This window comes from Caloenas nicobarica, chromosome 20 (assembly GCF_036013445.1).
Source record: "Caloenas nicobarica isolate bCalNic1 chromosome 20, bCalNic1.hap1, whole genome shotgun sequence".
Classification (NCBI taxonomy): domain Eukaryota; kingdom Metazoa; phylum Chordata; class Aves; order Columbiformes; family Columbidae; genus Caloenas; species Caloenas nicobarica.
This window is the reverse complement of record NC_088264.1, coordinates 2,504,308-2,530,184: the sequence shown is the minus strand read 5'-3', so window position 1 is coordinate 2,530,184 and position 25,877 is coordinate 2,504,308. Positions and strand designations below refer to the sequence as shown.

Sequence of the window (25,877 nt, the reverse complement as noted above, 5' to 3'; positions counted from 1 at the left end):
TCGGGTTCTTTTCAGGTTGTGGAAAGCAGTACTGTCCAGATTTTGCACAACGGGAAGATACTGAAGCTCTTTAAAGCTGCTACTGATGATGCCGGACAATATTCATGCAAAGCCATAAATGTAGCAGGAAGTTCGGAGAAGCTGTTTAACCTGGACATATTAGGTTAGTTCTCTGTTGATTTGGTTGTTTTTAAGATGATGATCTGAAAAACAGTTGATACTTCAGAAGGCATTAAATTTCAATTTATTATAAATGAATTCTTCCATTCACTGCCCATTAAATATTGGCTGCCAAAACACTCTTTATGGTGGCTTTTGAAGACTGAAAGTTTTCCATTCTTGTAGTAACACAGGCAAAATGCTGCTTTACAGTTCTGGGGTTTGGTTGTGAGTACTTTGTTTTATATTTTGGGTGTACGGCAGTCTAATGTAGCAGTCTGTTTATGTACAGTTCATCAGCACAAGCGTGGAAGTGCTTGTCCTGATAGAAATGATGTTGTGATCTCTCAGGGGTCGCTTTGCAGTGAAAACTAGTGGTTTCAAGGGAGTAGCATAATCCGCTGCTGCTTTTCTTCTAGTTTCATCCCTTCTAGGTTAAATACCAGTTCTTCCTGTCATGTTTGTCTTTTTTAAAGTTCCACCAAGTGTAATGGGTGCGGATACCCCTGGTGAAATGGCAGTCATCCTCAACCAGGAAATCAGTCTGGAGTGCAGAGCCACCGGCTTCCCTTTTCCTGACATTCACTGGTTCAAAGATGGCAAGTAAGTACATTATCGCTTTTGTGGGTTGCGTTGAGGTTATTCCTCTCTTAGAATGTCGAGGAAGAAGCTGCACTGGGCCAGCAAGCTCAGCTTTTAACTGCTTAGTGTGAAGTTATTGTCAGTGAATAAAATTGGTGGTGGTGTGAAGCAGTAAGTTCGTTAATCGGAAGTTGTTATAGCATCCGGCTCTTCTTTGTGAACTGTTTCATTGCTGACACTGGCACTTGCAGGGCAGATTTACAGTATTTGAAGCCAGACGACGCTTGAACCAAGACAAATGTAACCATTTCTTTGAGTTTGTTGTACCTGGATTATTTTAAACATAGTTAAAATACAGTTGTTTTGCTGACATGATTTTTCATTAGTAGTCAGTAGCCATATCAAACAGTTATCTAAATAGTGCCTTGTGCAGTTCTGCATATATACATTAAAGGTTTTAAAACATTTGTAGCCTGCATGTTTCTCCTCTTCATCTCATCTTCCAGGAAAGCACACCAAGAGAAGAATTCCTGGTGGCTTAAAATGTTAGCTGAAAAACAACGTGGGCTGTGCTTTTGAATAGTGTCCCTGTTTAACAATGTAGTTCAGCGTAGGCATTGGCTGTCACTCACAGATATTCTGCTGTGACAATTTCTTTTTTTTTTTAATTGATATGTTGACACTTTCATCTAGTAAATGCAGAGATTTTTTTATCGGCAAAGGACTGTCATGACCTAAGTAATTAGAAAAAGAAACTGAGATCAGGAGTAGGACTCTGGCTCTGATGCTGACGTCCTGGACAGCCTGAGTAAAGTACTTTTGTGTTTTACTTCTTCTAAAAACTAGGAATAAAGTTAATTATAATAGTTGGTCACTTCACGGTGATTCTGCGGATTAATGCTGGTTATCTAGTGCTAAATGGTACTCTTCAATGGTACAATTAGTGCCGTTAAAGGACCCCTTCTTATTATTGTCAGTTTAAATTCATGTTGAAAGGATGGGGTCAGAGTTCTGTGAAGCAAAATAATCTCTATTCCAGGCCCTTGTTTTTGGGTGATCCCAATGTTGAACTTCTGGACAAAGATCAAGTTCTACACATAAAGAGCGCTCGAAGGGTTGACAAAGGTCGTTACCAGTGCAGTGCCACCAACACTGCTGGCAAACAAGTCAAGGAGGTCAAGCTGATCATCCACGGTAAGTTTATAGAACGCCTGATCCGAGAAGATCCTTTAATTTTACTCGTAAGTTTTATTTTTTGAATGGAGATGCTCAGACAAATATAAATTAAGGCTCTGACCTTGCAAAATTTGTATACAAACATAACTTAACTCGTGTCAACATAGAGATCTTTTTGAGCATTTATGTGTATCAAGTTAAGTATGGATGTAGTCTTTGCAAGCTTGGCCTTTCAGTGGCTTTTAGGTGCTTTTTATTAGTTTCTCATTGGTGAAAGCCAAAAATCTTGAAAGACCTTCTCAAATTTTGCTATTGATTAATTTCAACTGAATTATTTTATTGTCACATTGGCTTCATTATTTTGATCTGGCTTAGGGAGGAGAAAATTATTTAGAAGTTTTTTATTTTAATACACTCATGGTCTTATTTTCCTTAAACTAGTGCTAGGAGTAAATTTTAGCCAGGAACATTTCTGAAGGATGGAGCAACCACATGCACAGAAATTTGCCTGTACACCACTCAGTGACTCTCATTCCATTGGGATCAAAGCAAATGCTGTGAGGACTTGCAGGTGATTGTAGCTGTTGTGAGATTAGAGGTAGAAAAACCCCCACATAAATAAAATCCTTTTGGATGAGTAAACCTTACTTCAGGTTCTTCAGAAGATGCGATAGTAGAACGGAATATCTCTTTATTTTTAAATTTCTCATTAGTCCTGGCTGGACAAACAGAAACCCATGGACTAAGTGAGGAACCCAGTGCTAATTCTTGCTCGTTCTTACTTTGTTTTAGCTGTTCAGCCCTGCTTTGGGCTTTGACGTTTTCCCCAAACACCATGTTAAAACTGTTCCCCATCTCTGTGGATGAAAGCGTTTGCTGATAAAGAAATGCATTCGCCCTTGAACTGGGTGTGTTTCAGCATATTTTAAAGGTTTGCATATTTTTGCAAACAAGTTATTTAATTAGGAAAATATTTAGTCCTGGTTTGATTATCTGCAAGGCCCATCTCATAGGTGTAAATGCATTCACTGGCACTTTGCTTTACATTTTAGCGGTGGCATTTTAAATGGACACTCTGTGGAAGTCCGTGGAATTCTAGGATATACTGAGCATGTTTGGCGGCAGAGGAGTTAATGTGTCTGCCAGATGTGTTGGGTACTTCCAGCAGTCATAAATTTAGCTGTTGCCAATTGCACTGTGTTTTTATTACTTCTACAGAGATTTATGAACTCTTTATATTGGCTGATTTACACAAGAGCTTGTTTGCTAGAAAAATCCGCGTACTGCTGCCTAGCGAGCAAGGGAAATGACTATGGGCCAAAAGTTTCAAAAATAGGAGCATAAAACTAGACTGTTAAGCTCATATTTAGTCTCAGAGTAAGTGACTTCATCTTCAGAAGTTTGGAGCGTGGAGTGGTTCCCACTCCGGTCACAGAGGCTCTTGGATGTATTTGGTGTTTTCAATAGCAGGTTCCTCGCTGGGAGGATGCACCTCCCAAGGTGAACGGGGGTTGCTCGCTCTTCATCTCTCAGGGGCGAAGAGGAAGGTAAAAACACCAGGAAGGATTGGAAGGCCAACCGAGCTAAAATCTTTTATTCTTCTAGCATTCTAATGTTTAATCTATTTAAATCTGCACAGACTTGTATACTAAGATTTTAAACTGTTGTGTTGTTTTTTGAAATAGTTCCTCCTAGTATTAAAGGAGGGAATATGACCACAGAGGTATCGGTGCTCCTTAACAATCTTATAAATTTGGAATGCGAAACCAAGGGAATCCCTGTTCCTACGATTACATGGTACAAAGAGGGACGCCCGATTATTTCCAGCCCCCAAGCTCTGTACGTGGATCGGGGACAATTCCTGCAGATACCTCGGGCACAAGTTTCAGATTCTGCGAAGTACACTTGCCGCGTTACCAACGCTGCTGGGGTTGCCGAGAAAATATATGACGTGGATGTCCATGGTAAGCAAGAGTTTATTGAACTTGGGTCTTCGCCACGTTCCAGGAAGTGCTTTTTGAAAGCTTTGCTGCCTTCGGAAGGTATTTGCAGGGCTGTTGAGCATGGGCGCCAGTCAGAGGCTGTGTTTAAAGACTGGTCTGTGTTAGCAGGGCCATGTAAAGGGAGCTTTACACTCCGTGCTTTATGTGGCTCTCAAAAAGCTCTTGAATTCACGGGCCTTGGTACCACACTGTAGTGAAATATCAAAACTAATTCTTCTCCGTATATCCTTCCTCTTTCTCACACGTGCGTGCTGAACAACGCTTACCTGAAATAGCCACTCTGGGTGGGATCTTTAACGTACTGTTTGAAGACCTTCGGCTTTAGTTCTTCCATCCCAAAGCCCTGCAGATCCACCGTTTTATCCTGCTGGTCAATACTGAACCGCATCATTTGACTTTTCTGTTTCCCCTTTGTCTTGGCTTGCCTCGGCGGCAAATTCTCACGTGAAATTGCACATGACATAATGGCATATAGAGCCCGAGTGGGTGGGGAGGAACTAACCCATTTGCTCTTAATACATTTTCTGGCTACAGAATTAATCACTCGCAATATATTTTTCCCTTTCTACAGTTCCTCCAGTAATTGAGGGTGATGCTGACAGAGCCCAGAACAGGCAGGTGGTTGCTGGCAACTCACTGACGTTGGAGTGTAAAGCTGCTGGTAACCCCCCGCCTCTCCTGACCTGGTTAAAGGATGGTGTGCCCGTGAAAGTGAGCGACAACCTCCGCGTCGGCTCTGCTGGGAAGAAGCTGGAGATCCTGAACGCTGCTGAAGCTGACCAGGGCCAGTATTTGTGTGTGGCCACGAGCATAGCTGGAGAACAAGAAATCAAATATGACGTTGAAATCTTAGGTGTGTGAGCAGCAGAACTAGATTTACCAGATTTCTGTAAACCTAGTAAAGCCTGGTTTTTAGGTTTTTTTTATATCGTTATATGAAATATGAGTTAGTCAGGCTACATATACAAGTCAAACTACAAACCTGGGCACTGCACACTTTTTTGGTCCAGGGTTACAGGACAGCTTGAAGACTCAAACTTTCAGGTTGGTCGTTGAAGAGTTTTTGTGCATGTGGTAGGTAAATATTATTCTCAGTAGCCTTTAAAATTCTTCTATCTTGCCTTCATAGAAGAAAATCATAAAAATGAAAGATATCAATTAAAAATATTACTGAGTAGTCGCCTCTGGGGGGAGGACATCTTTCTCTGAATTTGAGTTGTATTGTGCAATTTGGAACCTTTTCTTGAAAAATATTTTTTCTTCTTTTTCCGTTGAAACCTTTACCACAGTCTGCATCTCAGCAGCCCTTTTCTGAACATCTCTAGGTAAATGACTTGTACAAATGCTAATCACGTTCTCCTGACATGGAAAGGTGTATTTAAGAACTTCCCAGGCTTGATTTTTAGGCTTTGAACTGCCCTCTTGTAGAACGTTGCATTCTGTTGCACGCAGATGTAGAACATTCGTTGTGCCTCTCCGGCGTGTCTCACAGCCCAGCTGCCCCTGCAAGAGAACCAGGCAGGGTGAAGAGGACCTGGCAGAGGCTCCTCGGCACCTTTGTTTTGTCCTTCTGCTCACAGAGCGTGCTAACAGTCTCCCCACCCCTCCTTGTTCATAAGGATCAGACAGAATCTGAAAAAAAATATAACAACAACAACAACAAAAAACCACCAAAAGAAAACAGAAAAAGAGTGAGAAGAGTAATTTGAATCCACAAAATATAATTGGGGAGGTGTTTTTCTCAAAGAAGGAACGATGATGAACTGCAAATCTGTATATCTCCCAAAGTGAGATAAATGTTGAGGTTTTATTTTTTAACATTACTATTTGAGATAGACTTTTATGACATCTCTAAATGTTTAAATGTTTCTGTTGATGGATTTTGCTGTCTTACAGTCCCGCCGCTTGTGGAAGGTGGGGATGAGCTCTTGGACTACATCGTGATCCTCCATAGCCCTTTGGAGTTGGATTGTTCAGCAACAGGGACGCCCTCACCAACTATCACGTAAGGGGATTGGTATGACGGTAGAAAAAAAAAATCATAATCTGATGCTCGATGAGGTGAGCTTGGAGGTAGTCTTTATGAAGTGCCCATGTTATTTAGTGATAGTTAACGCGTGGAGGACAAACTCCTGGCTCTACTGAAGAAATCATCGAGCAGGTGCATATCAGGATTTTGTTTTAAAGTGGTTTGGTATGTTGTGCCAATATGCATGTCCTGGAAATTAGAATAGATAACAAGAGCTGACAACTGTCGTTCCCTTGCTAAGGGAGCTGTGCACTTTTCATCTGCCACCAATGATTGCTTTTGCTTTAGAGATTTCTGTCTGCCTGTGCTGGCGGCAGCCGCTCTCACTGTGGCTTCCCAGCTGTCACCTTTCTGACTTCTTTAGAGCCCGTTCCCCTATGCTGCCTTCTCCCAATAAACCATTTTGGTCTGTGCCACTCAGAAAAGCAGAATACTACCAAACATCTCCAAACCTTCCTAGAGATGCAAATAGAATTACCAGGACATTTTGTTTAATAGAATTGTGCATATTTTAGGAGTGTTGTTGATCTTACTTTCATAGAGATCTGAGACTGTACTTTCTTTTTGGTAGGTGGTTGAAAGATGGTCAACCAGTTGAAGAGGGAGCTGGACATAAGATCTTATTAAATGGACAAAAACTTCTCATCTCTCGAGCTCAAGTGTCAGATGCTGGCCGCTATAAATGTGTGGCTGCAAATATGGCAGGAGAACATGAAAGAGAATTTGATGTTACTGTGCATGGTAGGTTACTCCAGGGGAGGGGTGGGGGAAGCAGCAGACTGCCTTTATTTTAAATTGCTGGCAAGAAAGCACTCAAATTTTTTGTAGAGGTTTATTTTTATTAGTGGGTTGAAAAACTGGACATGAGAGTGGGTGAAACAGAAGTGGAGCTGTTCTTACCTGTGAGATATTGCTTCTGTATACTTAAATGTATTTGTTCAAATGATACTTCATTTTTGTTTCTGATGCTTCCTGCAGTTCCTCCAACCATCAAATCAGCGGGGACTTCTGAGAGAGCTGTTGTGATATCCAAGCCTGTGACGCTGCAGTGTGTAGCCAGTGGCATTCCCAGCCCTTCCATCACCTGGTTAAAAGATGGTCAACCAGTAAATACAGCCAGAGGAAATATAAGAGTGAGCACTACTCTCTTATGGGATCTAAATAATGAAAGATAGTTACAATATACTGTATGTGGTAGCGGTTCTTTTCCTTTTACTTCCCTCGTGCTGTGGTACAAAGATGCTAAAGATCCATCCTGGAGAGCAATGGGCTTTTTACCCGAATAGGACAGTATCTCAGATCAAATAACAGTGCTCGGTAGACTGACTCCCATTAGACACCTCCACATCAGAAGAGTCCATGACTGTAAATTCAGCAACCAGCTCCTTTCAGTTGTACTTTAACCTCCAAAGTATGGTTGTCTGCCAGTCACGAGGTGACTCTACCCAGGTGTCACTGTGAGGCGGGTTTACATGAGTTTTTCTATAAGCACTGCTGTTGCAGCACCTACTGAGACATTCCCTTCTCACTGTGAGATTCTGACTTTCCATGAACAGCCCTTCCCAGTGCTTGCATGCTCTGGGGGGTCGAGCGCTTATAGTGGCTTTGATGTACTTCAGGCTGGAGCAATTTTTGACTCTTGCCAGCGGCAGCTCTCTCTGCCTACAGCCTCCTCTTCGCCTTGCTTGGCTGCCCCTCTGCCATCTAGGTCTCCTCACCGCTCTACACCTAATAATCCTGATGTCCCAGGAGCTCTGAACTCTCTGAACTACCAGGACACCTCTTGCACGAGTAGTAGCCCCAGGTTAGAAGAAAGATGAGGCTGTGGCTGTATTCGGCGTAAAACATCTGCTTTGCCATGACGCTTAGCGGCTCTGCCTGGGATGGTCGTGTAAAGTGGTTCCCTGCTCTCTGTTTTGGTACAGCTGGAGTCTTCAGGCCGTATTCTGCAGGTTGTCAAGGCCCTGCTCGAAGATGCTGGCCGGTACACTTGTGTGGCAACAAATGCTGCAGGAGAAGCCCAACAGCACGTTCGGCTTCATGTGCATGGTAATGACGTTTCTGCCTCTCGTTAGAAGCTAAATGTGGCTGTTTTAAGGCAGCTTTTTGACATCTGTATTCCTTTCTCTTTTAAGCTCGGGCATTTTTGTTGTCTCTGCACATCCATCTTTCAGTTTTCTTTCCTTATCGCACTCTATTAGTAAGAACTCAGGGCCAAAGCTGTCTTTCTCGGGATTCAGCCTTTCTCTCGTGGTGCTGCGGGCCACAGAAAGGAGTGCGCCTTTCCAGTGATCAGAGGTTCGCAAGAAGCCAAAGGCATTGCCACTAACCCACCGCTCTTCTGAATCAAGATATGATGTATCGCCATGGACATTTTTAGTTTGATCCAGGTCTTCTGGGGATAACGGTACTCCCCGTGACCTTGGAAGGTGGAAATTTTACAGGAATGACTTTTCTGAGAAAGAAACAGTCTCTTACGAGGGGATTTTTCAGACATTTTAATAGAAATTTTGTTTTGCAGCTGAAACCAATGTAAAAGGAGTCAGGGAAACCTGAGAATCTGTTGTTTGCATGTGAGTTTAATGAATGCTCTCACCATGATTTTTGTATATTTGCCTCAGCAGTGGTCACAAAGTATTGTGCATTCCTGTTGTGACCCAGGCCTCAAAGGATACAGGAGGTGCGGGAATGGACTGTGGCAAAATGCTCATGATGAGTACGATTATGTTGATTTTATTGTCAAACCAAGTCAGAAACTGGAAAACGTTAAACCGAAAGGCACAAAGATTGCAGTATCTTCATAGAGGAGACCTGGAAAGAGAAACCATGCTCATCTATACTGCGATAATTGCATCATAGTTAATTTTAGTGTCAGCACCATGTTCATAAATACCTCTTTTGCTCTCAGTCTTTGTGTTTGAAGTGTAATTGTCTGGTGCTTCTGTCATGTTGCAAATTTGTAAACTTCAGTAAGATAGAGAGTCTTGCTTTGTCAAAGCCGTGTACAACGTTCAGTTTAATATTACCAGTACAAGTGGGATGAGCTTGCTGCAGTAGGAGAATTACTGCTCTATATTGTACACCTATTTCCTGCAAGTCCATTTTAAGTGCCATTTTCTCTGACAAAAAGTAGTAAAAATAATGTTTTATTCCTCTTAACGCTAATGAGGTTATATAATTGAAGCGTATTCCCATTTCAGACACGAACTTTCTTGAGCAATCCCTCGGTTTTCCAGCAGTTAGCTGAAGCTTGTGCAATCCCTTGCCCAAAGTTTCTCAGAGGGCAGATTACTGGATGTTCTGTTAGCTGGGTGGCTGAATTAATGAAAACCTGATGCCTTTGTCTTTTCCCAGAACCACCCAGTCTGGAAGATGCGGGGAAAATGTTAAATGAAACCGTGGTGGTGAATAATCCGATCCATCTTGAATGCAGAGCGTCTGGGAACCCGCTGCCAGGTATGCACACGCACCTGGGAGAACCTGAAGCAGAGCTGATCCAGGCGTTTCACTTCCATGTGTCTTTTGAAAATAGTGAATATTCTGAACGTGGGCTTAATTCTGTCTTTTTGAAACCAGCAAGAAACTATTAGTTGCTCTGTATAATGGGAAATGTCAATATATGAACTGACATAGAGTAAGTCAGTCAGTCAGTCTAATCCCCGCAGTTTTTAACTAAATGAATTAAAACCACAAGGATAATCTACACCCTTGCACGTACAGTGATGCCCTGTCCATAGACAAGAATACTAAATCAACTTTAAACGCCCACGCTCTTTTCCTCCGCCAGGGCAATATTTTATAGCATAGGGCAGAATTAAAACAATAGCCGGTGTATTGAGGGTGCCTGTCGGCCGTGGCCGTGTCTAGGGCCTTATCTCAAGTCTAGGGAAAGTCACAGGAGGTTCTTTGTTCGGTCTGGGCCCTTTGCCTGTGAAAACGAGTGATTTTCTGTGTGTGTACAGTGCTTTCTGTGGCTTGCCCCGAGGAGAAATTAAACTAATGAATTTATGGGTTCTCCTTATATTCTAAGCTTTGAAAACTAGGCTGTGTGCATCTGTTTGTATTTTATTTTCCACGCATTTTGTGGACTCACAATCCGAAGGAGTTTGGCTCCTGTTTAGACTGATGAATCTTTTGAATTGTTTTTGACCTGCAAAAAGTCTAAAGCCATCTGGATTTTAGTTACTTCATTGCTGGGGTTCTTTCAGCACTCGGATTTTTGGATTAGGTCTTTTTTTACAGTGCATCTTTTTTTCTTCCGGCTGTTGAGATATGCAGGTAAAAATTTATTTCCTTCTTTTTTCCAATGTGTGTTTTTTGTTCCCACCTTCTTCCGATGCAATATAAAAATACCACGTTAATTTGAGAATAATTTTCTGCATTAATTATTGTACAGCAAAACTTGAGGAATAATGTATAACTGATATATCTAGTATAGCAGTTTATTCTTGTGCTGGTGATAGTCCAATTTTCAGAAGGATGATGTTACTAAATTTCAGGTGAGCATCGAGGTTCACCTTCCCTACCTTTTCAAGAATTAATTCTCAGCAAAGTATTATTTTCTAGAATAATTTATATCTGTATAAAGCAAAATTTGAAATTGTCGGGCGTATGTGTAAAATTAGATGAAAACATTAGGATTTTATATCCATTTTGCACTCTCTTGTCTCATCAAATTGCCAATTATTTTAGGACAAACAATTAAAATGATGACGTTCAGATAGCTTATACAATAAAACCAATTTGTTTACCTCTTCGAGGTATGATGTGATGCTATATACTAATGTAGATATGACGTTAGCAAAGAAAAGTGATAGCGCAACATCACAGTGAAGAAGAAGGAAGCTTGTGTGCAGCAGTCAGGCCAGATGCTTCTTGAATGTGGGTCTTTACAGAAATCTTGGGTGCTATGAAAACAAATACAGTAAGTAGCTGTTTCATCCAAGGGAACGCTGAAGCGATGCCAGTACAACATCAGTTACACGTTCTGCTGATGGAGGGTGCCATCTTTTGGCTGAGATGCAAAAAAGTCCTCGGATTTTGTTGATTATCAAGTTCCCGTAACATTTTCCTTTGGTGTAGTACCAGTTTTCTGGGCTTCGTTTTCAGTTTTCCAGCCTGCCAGCTGAACTTTGGTGTCGCTGCTTGGGGTTTGATTCTACACACTTCCTCAGGTGGTCTACTGTAATGTAGCGATACTTTAGATTAAAGGTGAAAAAAATTATATATTTCATGTTATTGTGTCTTTTAAAACAGCTGCTATTGACCTTGGTATGAGATGAGTAAATCCCTCTAAGTACGCTTTGTGGGATAATTTTTTAAGTTCAGAATATTTTTTTTTCATAAATACATCATGTGCACGGATGATAGTGTCAAACTTTGCTGATGAATTCTCTAGGCAAAGTCAGTATTTGGCACAAATGTTACCGATTTCCTTGTTTTTGAGTTCCATTTTTATTGTTATTAATCATAATTAACATTGGTATTGATTTGTAAATGGTGTGTATCTGAAAACTTGGATGGAAAGTTTGAAGACTGACTGGTCCCTTTGCTTGTAATGGAGGTATTTTTGGCAACTTTTCCGTATTTCCTTTCATTTTCCAGCTATCACATGGTACAAGGACGATCGGCCCCTTACCAGGGCTGCCAGCGCCGCTTTTCTGAACCGAGGGCAGGTTCTGCACATTGAGGGGGCTCAGATCTCCGACACCGGCGTTTATAAGTGCGTGGCTATCAACGCAGCTGGCACAGCCGAATTGTTTTACAGTCTTCAGGTTCACGGTAAGTATTATAAAACTTCCAAAAAACACCTACATGCACCAGCTTTCCTCAAGTCTGCTTAGCAGACTGACTTGCTCATCACACCATCGTGTTGGAAGAGATACGGCAGGGGCCAGAGAGAAGAAAATTCACTTTCTTTGGTTTTCAGCGACATTAGAATATGTGTTTTGAATTAGGAAAATGTGGAAAGGCAAGTCAGTTCTAGGAAGAATGCGCAGAGACACCAGATTTGTGGAAGAGGAATTTAAGTTACCCCTTCAGCAACTTGGCCTCGCAATTGCTGGGTTTTGCTGTGGGTGACTCTAAAGCTCACAGTGGATAAAGAAAGGACACAGATCAAGTGCTCTTTCATAATCTCCGAGTTTTAAAGAAAAATGTCCTGTGTCTAATAAGATGAAGTGGAAGTGTGGGTGTTTGCAGACATGAGAGACCTGATCCAAAGCCAAACTGGAGCTTTTCCACCGATTTCAGTGGCTTTTGGATGGGGCTGCTTCTTCTTATCTTTGATACATGCATATTCATGTAGCTGGCTTTCTGTGGGAGTCTTCCATGCAAAACGGTGGCCAAAATTTGGCACAGTGTTCCCAGCAGAGATGCACGCAGAGTATGTGGCTCCTGTTAATGTTAATTAACAAATAATGAGCGGGGCAGTACATTTCCAGGGAATTAATGACCATCATGGGAAAAACTGATGGCTCAAGACATGGTCAAAGGCAATTAACCCCACCCGGTGATTAATTCGCAGGAAATATTTAAGCCAAGGTCATTATTCTGGTTAAACCGAAAAATGAAAAATAGCTCCTAAGTATATCTTTTATGGGTGGTGGAACTTCAGCGGATATGTCCAGAGTTTCCTAGGGAACTAATACTTTCTGACTTAGACACCTAAAATTGTTTCCCCTTCCAGAACAGAACATGCACAGTTGCAGCCAGAGCTAATCGCATCAAAGGAAACTAAAACACCTATCCAGGAACCTGCTTAATTCAACTTGTGTTGTGCCAGGCTTACAATGGAGTGCTTTTTGAATTTACCATAAACAGGTTTAGCATCAATTTATTTAGAGTTTATGAGTTTGAGAAAAGTTGATTTTTTTCCCCCTCTCAATAGTGGAAGCAAGAACAGACTAAAGTGTGAAGAACAGAAAGAAGAACAGAAAGTGATGGTGCTTTTACTGAAACGCTGCTCTCGATTTCTGGAAGGCAGTTGGCACCTATGTTGGTCAATCACTGGTCCTATTCAACAACTTTAGCTGCTAATAATGTTGTGGATGCAGTAGCTACAGTGGAAATCATCTGATCATTTTTGCCTTAAAACCAGTGCTTGAAGCTGCAGGCTTAACAGTAAATGAAACTAGGCAGACCTACTGAAGGAAGCAGGTTGAATTCCAGTTTAGTAATTCATATGATTTCATTGTATCAAAATTTTTCCACTTCTTTCTCACTACCGTAACTTTTTCAGGCATTTAAGAACATTGGATGTTATTGTAGTGAAATAGGAGAACTGCACGCTCGTGTGTGGGGTAAAAAAGATTATAAAGTCACGCTTGCTTTTTTTTGTGCTATTTCTGCTGTTACTGGCATTTATCTAAGAGTAAGTGGCCTGAGTTACAGGCCGTCAGAGGTTGCTGAGTTTATGAATGAATCCTAGTTTCTGTACACAGTTTTATACATCTATGTTTTCTCACATAGGATACGTGTGAGTAGATCACACCGTTCTCATGCTTCTAGGAGAGACTTCAAGTGTTTTGTACTGATACTGACTGTAGAGCTTTATGACTAAATTATTAGTGGTAGGAGCAAATAAAATTGTTTTTATTCTCCTGATAAATGAAACCTCTCCCTTTTTTTAATACTTCTTGTCTCCCTTTTTGACATGGCTCTACAAAATTTGCTAGACTGTATACCTACAGTAAGTGTTTTGAGATGTTCCATTAAGATGTTTTTAATCATCGGACAGGCAGATGTTATACAGTCTAATCTAGTAAATGTTCACATATGCTCTGCAAGGCCAATTTATTACTCTGCATATGGATTTGCTTTATGCGGTTTACATGATAAATTTCTTTCTTTAATCCCCACCACTCTTAATACCTTTCACAAGTTCTAAATGGAATCTTATAAAAGTTTTGAGGGAGTATTTTCTGCATTTGTGTTCTGGTTCCTGGGTTCTGCAGCTGTCCTCTGGGCTGGGTTCCCAGTCCTGCTTACCTTGCTCACAGTAGTTCCGTTGAAGTTCTCTGGCTGCTTGAGCAAGGAAAGAGTGAGATTTGGCACAGCGCAAATCAATGACAAGAGTTCGGTAGGAGTAACACGCGAAATCTTTCCAACAGAAAGAGAAATAACATCCAGAAGTAAGTGGCGCGTTTAATTTCATTGTCATCAGTACTCTGTGTAGCCATCTCAGCTCTGTTTTCTTTTTCGTCCAGTCCCACCATCAATCTCGGGCAGCAGTGACACGGTGACAGTGGTGGTGAATAATCTGGTGCGACTGGAGTGTGAAGCGAGAGGCATCCCCGCGCCTATTCTGACGTGGCTCAAAGACGGTAGCCCCGTTTCCAGCTTTAGCGACGGGCTGCAGGTACTGGGGTCACATCCTGCTGTCTGTGCCGCTTCCTCTGGTGGCAGGAGACTTTTAAACCAGTGCCTTTTAATGGAACAGAATAAACAAGAGGTTTTGGAATGGGACTATAGGGCCTTTTGCTCTAGGTTATTGGTGTGAGTTTAGCTGCAGTACTGTGTGAAGTAAAAGATACAGATCTATTGAAATAGGTTGCTCCTTTCAACTGATTTCACACTAAGAGCTTGCATCAGCAAATTTTTCACTTCCTGGCAAGAAAAGGAAATTGGACCGTACTCCTATGCTGAAGAGATCTGTAGAGCTCAAGAATGTGTGGTATTTCATTCCATTAAATAGTAACTCAGGAAAAAAACTCAAGACCCCTGATGTAAGGAGATATTTCTGAGTTAAAAGGAGCTTTTTGAAAACTTAATTTTATGACCTGAAAGAAAAGAGGGGCGTTTTGTGTACTATGGGAACAAATCAAGGCGCAGACAGAAGGTGCGATAGAATGTTTGAAACTGGCAAGAGGGAGGAATATCCAAGGTCCTGCAAAGCTTTACAAATGCTGGGAGTTCCCTATAGACTTGCGTGAAGTTGGACTTGGGCTTCTGCAGGTCTCGATCGAAAGAGAACAACAGACTGCAGGGAAAAGTGCAGGGAACCAGGAGATGGTGGGAAGCAGTGGCGAAACGAGTATTTCATTTTGAAATGAAACATAATAGTTCTCTCTGCTTGTGCTTTGCTTTGAGGTGTGTATCCTGAACGTGTCTTGCTTCTATTGCAGGTTCTGTCGGGGGGCCGAGTCTTGGCCTTGAATAGCGCTCAGATCAGCGACACAGGAAAATACACTTGTGTTGCCGTGAATGCTGCAGGCGAGAGCCAAAGAGATATCGATCTCAGAGTTTATGGTGAGATTTTAGGACAAATCTCTATTTATTTTGGTCATGAGAACTGTTCCTGGAGCTTTAGTTAAACACACTGTGGCCCAGACCTTTAGCAACATTGGGTAAAAATGGTTCCGACCCTTAATGGAAGGAAAAGTGATTAGGAGGGGTGTGTGTGTATGTAAGTAAAGATATGTATACGTATACATACACATATATTAAAGTATGTATATATGTATGTTCTTCTGGGTGTCCTTGAAGAAATGTAGCTGCAACAGTCAATTTATAAGTTTAATAGATAAAGGCTCATTTTAAAATGGTAGCAGAAAATATGTGTTTGTGTAAAAAACCATGTAGATCCCACAGGCAAAATATATTATTGGGGCCAGAGCTGAGTTGTGTTTATTGAACCAAAATGAGTCAAGGTGAGTTTGCCATACAGCTCTCCAGTTTCTGTGCCATTTTTAAGCCTTACTCTGCCAGCCCAAATGGTGGTGACTTTTTTAGTGCTAACAGTGACAGTGTATTGAGCCCAAGCAGTCAACTTTTTCTCTTTCCAGAAGTAGGAAATACCTCTTTTGTACTTTGTCAGTTTTCCTTATTAAATCAGTAAGTTAATTCTGAAGTGGTCTTGCCTGAACTTGGGTAAGTTCATCCTTCCTGCTGATTTATTGTAACTTGTATGAGCTTCATCCTGATATTTTGTAACTTGTATAACATGACTTTTCATACTGTGCTCTTAGAGATCATTAGTGATGCGCAGGTATCAAGGAGCATGACATGGGAGCAATGCCAGAGAATTTGACTTTAGCAAGTTTTAAGTTTCCCTGGACAGCTGAGTGGTTTTGTACACCAGCGAAATGAGAACGAACAACAGCCTGCCATTTGTTTTTGAAATCTTATGGTACCAGATGTGGAGAGAGGGGTTTGGAATTGAAGAACCTTTGCGGTTTTGCCTCTATTTTCAGTAGGTGAGTGGAGAGAGAACTGCTTTGGCTCTGCCAGTCTCCAGCGTTACAGCAATCCTCAGCAGAAGGCTGGAAAATCTTGCAAGAGAAATTAGAAGTCTGGATGTTTGCTAAGGTGAATAGGGACAGCTGCCAGGTTATTTGGATTTGAGTGTGGCTTTCAGAATTGACTTCCTTGCGAACGCAGGGTGGTTGGGATACTCATGACTCGAGTCACGGCTGCTTTTGCATCTGCAAGGGCTGGTTCAGGCAGCCGGGACTGGTGTGGCAGGAGCGCTCAAGGTTCACGTGGGCTGGCGCGTTTTATGTTGAGCAAGGAATATCGATATCCCTTTTGGAGTTTGAGGACAGGTGTGTATGTATACGCAACCACACAAGTGGCACAGATGCATTTAATATTTCTCTTTTATTTTCTGGAACTTCTGTCTGTTTTAGCTAGATGGAATGAAAAGAATTAGTTAGAAGTTGTGTATGTTTAAAATTACCATTGTATGAGGAGCTGGCCGGGGTTGAGCTCGGCTGCAGGGCCATCTTGAGGGAGGCCGTCCCCAAAAAGTAATATTACTCTTAGGACTTGCCCCATACGAGTAATCTAATTAAGAAGTTACAGGAAGAAAATAATTTGGAGTGCAGTTGGAGCTGAGATGGTTAGAAATGTGCCGTGCGCTGAGCTAGTACAGGAGTTGTAACAATCTGGGTAACATATAGTTACCATGGGCATAATTAGGGTAATTTTAAACCCTGGTCCTTCAGAAACAAATGCTTTAGTGTCTGTCTTTCTGTGTTTCATAAACTCATTTTCCTTTTGAACCCATTTCAATTCATTTAGCTGAGAGGAACAGTTTGGAAAAAAAATTTGCCTTCTTTAGTAATGGATCAGCTTCCATTTTTCAGTTCCATAACACTTGTAAAGGATCTGAGCCTTTGTGAATTCTACAAAGCAAGTAAGATAAACAGATTTTTTTTCAGTTACTATATTTCTTATCCACAGAGACCAGACTTTTCCCTAAATTATTTCCAAACTCTGAAATCAGCTGCTCTGCTTAGTACTTCCTGTGCAAGGAAAACAAAGCTTTATTGTTAATGTTATTTTTCAGGACGTCTTGAGAACGGTATTGCTGGTTTACTGAGTACCACTTTGGGACATTTTATAATCTCACGTGTGCTAATTAATTCAGTATCTTTTTGTTCAGAGTGAAGCCCTGAATATTTCTCACAGATGGTCCCGCTGCTTCCCCTGTCCTTACCCCGACGTTTTGTGCAATCAGACATGCAGCTTCTGGAGTCATGGATTGCAAAACTAAGAAGTAAAGGAAATGTCATAATAAAGTTTCTCATATTTGGCCCTGGTCAACTTTTTTTGGGCAAGTTGAACAGTCTTAATACACAACAAGCAAAAAATCCCACTGGCTACGTGTAACCAAACAACATAAATCTTGCTGGGAGAGTTTTGATTTTGTAAATCTTTTAATTGCAGGTCTCATGCTGCATGAATGTCAAGAGTTTACAGTGCACGTACTTTATGTTTTTAAATGACAAGAAAGGCAAGGGAACCCCTATGACTTGATTTAAAGATTTAATGACATATATGCCACGAACACTTTCCCCATGGAAAATTGCTGACTTACTGTATTCCAAGTTTCAGTTCTCAGTTGCCTTCTCAGTTGCTTTGTTTCTCTGACTGTGGAAACACAAAAAACTTCAAAACTGGGGAAAAAATGTGTTTTCTTAAATATTGACACCATTCAAGAACAGCTAATGGGCTTCAGTTTAAATGTCCAAAAGCATTATTTTTTCTTCTACACAGAAAACTTTCAATCCAAAACCTGATTTTTCTACCCTATAATGTGGATGTAATCGTGTAATAATGAGGTCATCACTGAAACTGTAGTAAAAATCTCAATATAGTGCTCAGTGCCAATGACTGCAATAATTCGCTAGCAGATACCACACAAAACAGATAGATAATAAAGTAATTGTAGATTATGACTTGATGATTAAGTCAATTAACCCGTTCACTTGGCTGCAACCGTGTAAGTTCTCATTCTGTCTTCTGTATTTGGCCATCTCTGGACAAAATTCTTAAAGCCAGAGCTGTCCTTAACGCCAAGTATCCATCTTGGCACTGACTGCAACAGTTTAAAACGTTTTCAGCTTCTGGCTCTGATTATTGTCTTGTGAGATAATAACTTGTCACCTCTTTTTCTTTTTAGCAGGAATGTACTTCCCCAGTCTTTATATACTGGTGATTTTCCTTTCTAGCTATATTTCAAGTATTTTTCCGCTAGTCTTGGCTTATCTACGTGATTTCTCTGTAGCTGTTATCTCGCTAGCGTGTATCTTGTGTAGAGGATGTTCTGTAAGCAACAGAATTATTCTGGTGCTTTTTGTGATATAAAGGAGACTTAAGTTCCATGGCAGGAAGGTAGTAAATGCTTTTTTGTTATGGTTGTTCAATGAAAACTGTTAACTCCACAATATGTTTACTCTGGGAAGTCCGCAATACCCAAAGGTCCCTTGTTTGGATTTATTGCTGTAGTTCCACCAAACATCATGGGAGAGGAACAGAACGTCTCCGTGCTCATCGGCCAAGCGCTGGAGCTGCTCTGCCAGAGCAGCGCGATTCCCCCACCCCTGCTGACGTGGCTCAAAGACGGACGGCCCTTGCTGAAGAAACCGGGTCTTACCATCTCGGCAAATGGAAGTGTACTGAAGGTAAACTGGGCGATTGTGCTCCAGTGGTGATGGCTTGGTGGGGAGCAAACCCACCGCGAAGAAACCTGAATGACCTCTCCCTGCAAATTTTATGAATAACTACGTAAGAAGAAAAAAATCTTTTTTTTTTTTTGTCTTCCTAGATTGAAGGAGCTCAAGTACAGGACACTGGCCGTTACACTTGCGAGGCGACAAACGTTGCTGGAAAAACTGAAAAGAACTATAATGTCAATATTTGGGGTAAGGTTTATTAAGCTTATTCCAGGAACAGAGCTCAGAGTGAAACTCTGATGTGAGACACTAGAAGCCTCTGTAGTTCATAAACATTTAATTGCGGAGGTTCATGCAGAGAGATGTTATTATGTTTGCTATAGTTTAACAGTCCCAAGAAAGTGCACACATTTTCCAAATCACTTCGGTTTGGTTCTGAATTAATACCAGCCACTTCATAGGCCTTTGTCAGGATGGGTTTGCATGTGTGATATATAGAGCTATACAAAACCATGGGTTTGTATCTGTAGCTCCTACTTGTGCACTCTAATACCTTTTAAAGTAACCTACCAACTTTCCACTTTTTTAAATGCTGAAGCAAGAAAATTCAGAGAAATAAAAGCTGGTTTACCTAGCTTTATTTGCTCTGCAAAGTTATCAGTGTGCAGTCATAACAGTAGCCTCAGTAAAATGTTTCTATGACTAGGTGATGAATGTGGCTTGGATTTATTTGAATAATTGATTTTGAGTGCTTTTTCTGTGTCATATTTTTATCCCCATATGCAAATTGAAATGCGCCTTTTTCTGCTATTACAAATTAATTTCTTTGTTTGAAATCACAAGGCTAGAAATATCTGACAGGGTTCGTAATGATAAAACTACAATTTTTAGTAGAATTCTGCTATTATTTATTAAAAAGAAACATTCCTGGTGTTTAAATTAGGAGGCGGATATTGTAGTATCGTACCAGACCATGTGATTTTCCCATGCTGCAGTATATTTACTCGTTACCGCACATGCCATCTTGATCTCTACCTCACACAGACCTGCAAACTCTGCAGTGTTGCAAAGGACCTTTGCTGGAGGGATGTGGATTTGTTGTTTTGTGCAGTGAGACCATTTCAGTAGGATTTTGAGAAAAGGGATAATTCTTTGCTAGTTAGCAGCATCGATGGGATAAGCTTAATAGAAACCAAAAGCTGCCTGTGAAAGTCATCTGTGGATAAGTGTTTACACCCAGGGACCAGAAGTTCTGCTTGCCATATTTTCAAGTTTTGAATCCAGGAAATGTGTCCTTCTGAGGATTGGTGTGATCCCGAGAGCTGACTCTGGTTCCAGGAACCAGCCCATGTGGTAAATGTAAGATTCTCCTTTGAGAACGGCACAAAGGTTTGGACTAGAAGCAGGACAAATAAAAGGTTGAAGCCAGTACAGTACAATCAAGCCCTTTGCAGTAAGCTGTTCTGAAACCCATCCATCTGATTGCCACCAAATAAAAGGTCGAAAGTAAAAGGGGAAGCTGTTTACTGTTACGTGCATTAAAAATCTGCTGGATAAGTTCACTAGTGAGATTTTGTTCACCAGTTTCAGCCTACATTACCCTCTGCTTTTTTTCAAGTGTTACCTACCCTGTTTTCACCAGCAGAAAATGGTTCCCTCGTTTCAAGAAGGCAATTATCCCTTCCCTAGCAATTGAGCTGAAGTTCTTTAGGACTTTGCGGATCAGGGTGCAAACAAAAGTCCCTTTTGTGTGGTTGACAGACAGGGTGATGTAGAGCTGAGCTGGGCAATGGAAGGGCCGGGCTCCTTGGTGCTGGATGTGGCAGCCAGCATGTTGCTGCAGGAAAAATTCAAAGGAAAAACTCGGGCTGAGTTTAGAAACCGCTTTGACTAATGATGATATCTGTGCGTTTATGAGCCACGACTAAGGCAGGCTCTTAGAACTGGAGTCAGCCTACATGTTCTGGGAAGTCCATTCCAGAGTGAGCCAGAAGCAGAGGCGGTGCGTGCCGTCGGCCTCAGGGGCTCAAGGACAGATGCAGCCACTCGCAAGGAGATTATTCCCTACCCAGGGTCTGGTCTGCATTGCCAGCGAGGGAGTACAATCCTTGTAATTGCTTCAGAGCAGAACAAGACAAATTTCTGTGAGGGTCGTTTGGGTCCTTCTGTTGGCTGATTAGGTTTTGTTTCAAATGCTACAATAATTTGCCATTTCTTTTCAGTGTCACCAAGTATTTATGGCTCGGATGACATCTCTCAACTGACAGTGATTGAAGGGAGCTTGATAAGCCTGATCTGTGAGTCCAGTGGCATTCCACCACCCAGTCTCACCTGGAAAAAGAATGGTGAGTAACTACCCGTTGTCTGTTTTATAAAGAAAATGTGATAATTCTGTCCTACCAGTTTTTCTTTTTTCCTGTGAACATTTCCGATGATGCGTTCTGAGGAGTTCAAGCACGCAGGTATCTGAACAGTCCTGATATTGTGTAAAATGGACTGCAGTAGTAGATTATTCCCTTCTCTCCCACCTCTGCTTGGATTGGATGTCATTGCTTCAAAAGATGTGCTAGAGAAACACAGTGCAGAGATTCCAGAACTGGTTTGAAAACGGGAAGTTCGTACAGGTTAGTGAAGCACTTAACCGCTCTCGATGTGCTTATTTACTACGGCGCAGCGAGATGGCATCGAGGCTTATTTGTGGATTGCAGCCGGCAGGGCTGTGAGCACTGTGAAGTCCCGAGCATCTCTGCCTGTGATCAACTGCATAAAATAGACGTATCCTCTGGGTTAGTTTTAAATTTGCAGCCACGGCATACTGCCAAATGATGAAACCACATCTTGCTGTAGTAATTGCTTTTGGGATTTGTTGAACCCTTCTCTCATCCCATCTTAATATTTAAGAGTAATCTGCACACCTTTTTGCTCTAGGGGTTAAAGTAACATTGACAAACACCTTCTTATGAATGAGTAGACAAAAGCAGGTATTTTTAGGACAGTCATTTAAGCATGGGCACTGGTGAAGCCAGAACATTAGACAAAATAAGATATTGAACTCATCCAGTATGGTAATTCTTGTGTCATTAATCATTCATACCTATTCATCTGTGTTTTTCTAGACAGTGCAGTTCAGCGTGGTATGTGCCCACCTTAATTAGTTTTGGCTTGTGGAAAGAGCAGATTTTAATTACAAAACACTTTTCCTAATGCATAAAATTTTCAGAGAAAATGAAGTTTATCAAGTTCTTTTTAAACCCAGCCTCTTGGAAGCCAAAAAGGCATCGTATGACATTTTCTAATAATCTACTGCAAGGCTAAAGTGTATGCATTTCAATGGCGGAAAGGAAACTTGAACCTGTTGGAAAGCCTCGAAAGGCTGTTAGAAAGCAGTGCAATTTTGAATGTTACTTGAGAGCGAGATTTTTCATCACCTTTGACGTCTGGCGCACTTGTTCACAGAGAGGATGTTAAATGCACAAGTGGGAAAATGAAAATTCAGCTTGTAGAAATTCTCAGTGGCAGGTGTATCCTTTCTGTCACGAAGTCTCACTGTGGTTTGTAAAAATGAAGAGAGTTGCCTAATCTGAGGTCTCCATAATTGAAAATTCTGCTCAGAGAATGTGATATTATTTTGCTGTTACATTTCTGCTGAGGATTTCTGGGGCAGAAGGCTGTGCACGTGTGCTGTGCGATGCACAATACACAGACAGGCTGGCTGTGAAGACTAAATTATATTTTTCAAAGCGCTGGCTGTGCTGGGTGAGCAGGTTCTATACTGGACAAAGTGTCAGATTTTACTCAAAGTGTTGAATTTGCTACTGAGCGGAACTGTCCAAGACTTTCTGGATGGATGCGAGTGTAGTAAGAGTTATTGTGCTTTATCCCAGGTTGCTGTATGTTACGAAGTCAGCAATTAATACGGGAAGTCCTCGGAATCTGCTCGTGTGAAGCTTCTTATCTCCAGGATAACTCTGATAGAGCAATTCTAAAACGACCAATTGTGCAGCTCAGTACTTTTGAAATGAGCCAGGGAGCTTCACGCCACCCGAGCAAGCTCATGACCCCTTTCTGTGATGTTATCTGAAAGAACGTCTCTTGCAGGCTCTCCGCTCCTGGCTGACCTTTCGGGAAGGGTGCGGGTATTATCTGGAGGCAGACACCTACAGATCTCAATTGCTGAAAAGGCGGATGCTGCATCTTACGCTTGTATCGCTTCGAATGTAGCTGGAAGTGCAAAGAAAGAATACAGTTTGCAAGTATACAGTAAGTTAACCATGAACGTTCCTGTTCATAGTTTACCAGTTCTGCAATAGTTACGTTTTGAAGGTGTTATCGGTACAGTGATGTGAAGCTGCAAGACTTGCAGAGCACGATGTCCAGCTGTAGGACAGCTTTAGGGTACTCCAAGGAGAATGTTAAGTAAAATATGGGTAATTTGGACTTGGAGCTTGACCAAGACATTGCATATACCCCTTGAACTTAGATTTTCCAATTTTACTGCAAATTCTGTATTTCAGTAAGGAATAAAAACAGGTGTTATTAAACAATCCCATGAAAATCCTCAAAAATCTGCAGGAATTTGAGGCAGTCTTCGTATTTTTTTCTCCTATTTACATTTCAAATATTTCCTGTAAGTTCCTTTTTAAAAAACATTTTACTTTATGGGTCGATGGGAGGTTATTTGTCTTTTCTTGGTCCTGTGAAAAATGCTGCGAATTGCAGAGTGCCCCGAACTGATTTCCCAGCCGTAACCTGCAATAACCGGTCTGTATGAAAATGCTCATCTGGCAAACTTGATTGTTGTTCTGTTCAGAACCAGGCGAAGATCCTGAAATGTAGCTTTCAGTTGATTTCTAAACTGTGTTTCTTTCACAGTTCGGCCAACTGTATTAAACGTTGGTAACCATCCATCAGAAGTTGTCGTCACCCAAGGAACTGCAGTTTCCTTGGAGTGCAAGGCCCAGGGCGTTCCAGAGCCAGGAATAACATGGATGAAGGACGGCCGGCCGTTGGTCAGTGGAGGGAACATAGCGATACTTCACGACGGTCACCTTCTTCAACTGCAAAACGCACAAGTGTCAGACACCGGCCGCTATGTCTGTGTCGCTGCCAACGTGGCAGGGCTGTCTGACAGAAAATACGATTTAAACGTTCATGGTGAGTAGATCTAAAATGGGATAGGCATAACAGAAACAAATTAGACCTTTAAGTTCACCCAAGGACATCCAAGACATAGTTGTGAAGCGAAACTCACCGCCTGGACCTACTGCAGGCTGTGCATGGGGTGCGGTTTCAGTTGCAGATCAGTGGTGCAGGTTCAGTTGCAGTGGTACAAAAGTCCGAATCCAATTTTATAATTCCTGAATATTTTCAAATCTTTCCTCCGCCTCTGTTAATATCAATCCGCCCTCAGTTGCTCTGTCTCCTGAGAGGAGAAAACTGAGATATGACATAATTTTATATGATGCCGAGGTGAGCATCATGGTGGGAAATGTTCTGTTGTGGGGATAGAAATGAAGGTTGAACTGAGAACACCCTGCTAGTGGCCACAGCCAGAGGACAGTTACCCGAGGACAGCCAGTATCTTCACTACCCAGGTCTCAGGTTTTCTCGTTATGCACAATTGGAAGTATTTAAAGATGGTACCTCCAACTATAATTCATCTCCATAATTTGACTTGATGGTATTAATCAGAACATCACGTTATCTTACAGCCACTGTAATTATTTTGCATATGATTTTTTTTTTACGCTTCATTGAACACTGAATATTCATGTTTTACAGTGAAAGTAAACCCAGGAATTCTCACTATTCAAAACAAGAGGCCAAAATTATTTACCAGTTTTATTTCTGTATTTTTTTGTTTGGAATGTTTGCTGTACTGTTATATCAATTTTGGGTAGTAAAAAAAAACTTTAAACCTCCTGAAGCTACTCATGGCTGGAAGATGTTCGTCAGTTCTTGACCTCAGGCTCTGTGTTCTAAAGTGTGAACTGCAGAACCACTTCCAAAGTGGAAATATTCCTAGCAAAGAAAAGCTAAAAATGAATTTGTGGTAGTTATTTTAACAGGGGGCTGTTCTTCTCGTTAAAAAAAAATGTAGTTCTGTCAGTGTTAGAGTTTTCCCTGGTGTTTCGTTAGACACTGGAAGTTAGAATTGTAATAGCATAGAATGGACAGAATGATTATACTGTAAGCTCTTATTTTATGGCTTAAGATCTCTAGTAAATAAAGGTAATAAAACTGAATGAATGCAGTTACACAGTAGGCAATTGTCATTAATATATAGTATTAAGTGTCTCAGTTTTGTAGCTCTTCACTTGCCAAACTTACCTTAGCTTCAGTGAGTTATTATTTGGATGACAGTGTTTTGAGAATTAATTTTTATTTGTTTTGAAGTGTGGCTTTTCTTTACTCTCCTTCTGTAGTTCCCCCAAGTATTGCCGGTGACCTGCGGGTGCCTGAAAACATCAGCATTGTGGAGAAGAATCCCGTCTCTCTGGTTTGTGAAGCTTCAGGAATTCCCTTGCCAGCAATAACGTGGCTGAAGAACGGGTGGCCTGTCACTTCAAACAACTCAGTGCGGATCCTCTCAGGTACAAAAGCTGTAGTTTGTTTGTTTGTTTGTAAAAAAGCGGGGGGAAGGGGGCAAAGGGCCCTCTGCATCTCTAGTGCAGGTATTTCACATGAAAGAAAGGTTGGTTTAATAATCTGTAAAGACAGGGAGAGACAAGAAATTTACTCAATGCCAAACTTTTCGGTAAATGGGCTCGGATTGCTGGAGTGCCGGGTGAAGAGCTAACATTAACTCTTAAAGCTATTACCGAACTGTATGGGTGTGCACCAAAGGCCTGGTGACTGTTTGGTCTGCGACATGGAATAAGCCATAATTGTGGCTGTTAGTGTATGTTAGTCCAGTGCTTATTTCCAGAAATATGTCAGGTGGTAACATCTTGCTTCGTCGGTGCTGACACATATACTGCATTAGCTGTCTTATTAGATTAGTGTTCTCTGTCTCTTCCTCTTCACGGT

At 41.4% G+C, this 25,877-nt stretch overlaps 1 protein-coding gene across 3 annotated transcripts in view; it reads left to right on the top strand.

The window, feature by feature from the left end:
* HMCN1 (hemicentin 1) overlaps nucleotides 1–25,877 on the top strand; it is a 195,873-nt gene that overhangs the window by 107,279 nt on the left and 62,717 nt on the right. For all 3 annotated transcript variants that reach the window (XM_065649133.1, XM_065649134.1, XM_065649132.1), the window contains exons 28-46: nucleotides 16–163; nucleotides 636–762; nucleotides 1,781–1,935; nucleotides 3,603–3,881; nucleotides 4,492–4,773; nucleotides 5,817–5,925; nucleotides 6,521–6,690; nucleotides 6,928–7,082; nucleotides 7,875–7,998; nucleotides 9,304–9,405; nucleotides 11,554–11,730; nucleotides 14,157–14,308; nucleotides 15,075–15,198; nucleotides 18,682–18,857; nucleotides 19,001–19,097; nucleotides 21,071–21,193; nucleotides 22,947–23,108; nucleotides 23,721–24,002; nucleotides 25,274–25,441. In XM_065649133.1, the coding sequence (XP_065505205.1) occupies nucleotides 16–163; nucleotides 636–762; nucleotides 1,781–1,935; nucleotides 3,603–3,881; nucleotides 4,492–4,773; nucleotides 5,817–5,925; nucleotides 6,521–6,690; nucleotides 6,928–7,082; nucleotides 7,875–7,998; nucleotides 9,304–9,405; nucleotides 11,554–11,730; nucleotides 14,157–14,308; nucleotides 15,075–15,198; nucleotides 18,682–18,857; nucleotides 19,001–19,097; nucleotides 21,071–21,193; nucleotides 22,947–23,108; nucleotides 23,721–24,002; nucleotides 25,274–25,441 (3,112 nt within the window). The remainder of the gene's footprint in view (nucleotides 1–15; nucleotides 164–635; nucleotides 763–1,780; nucleotides 1,936–3,602; nucleotides 3,882–4,491; nucleotides 4,774–5,816; nucleotides 5,926–6,520; nucleotides 6,691–6,927; nucleotides 7,083–7,874; nucleotides 7,999–9,303; nucleotides 9,406–11,553; nucleotides 11,731–14,156; nucleotides 14,309–15,074; nucleotides 15,199–18,681; nucleotides 18,858–19,000; nucleotides 19,098–21,070; nucleotides 21,194–22,946; nucleotides 23,109–23,720; nucleotides 24,003–25,273; nucleotides 25,442–25,877) is intronic.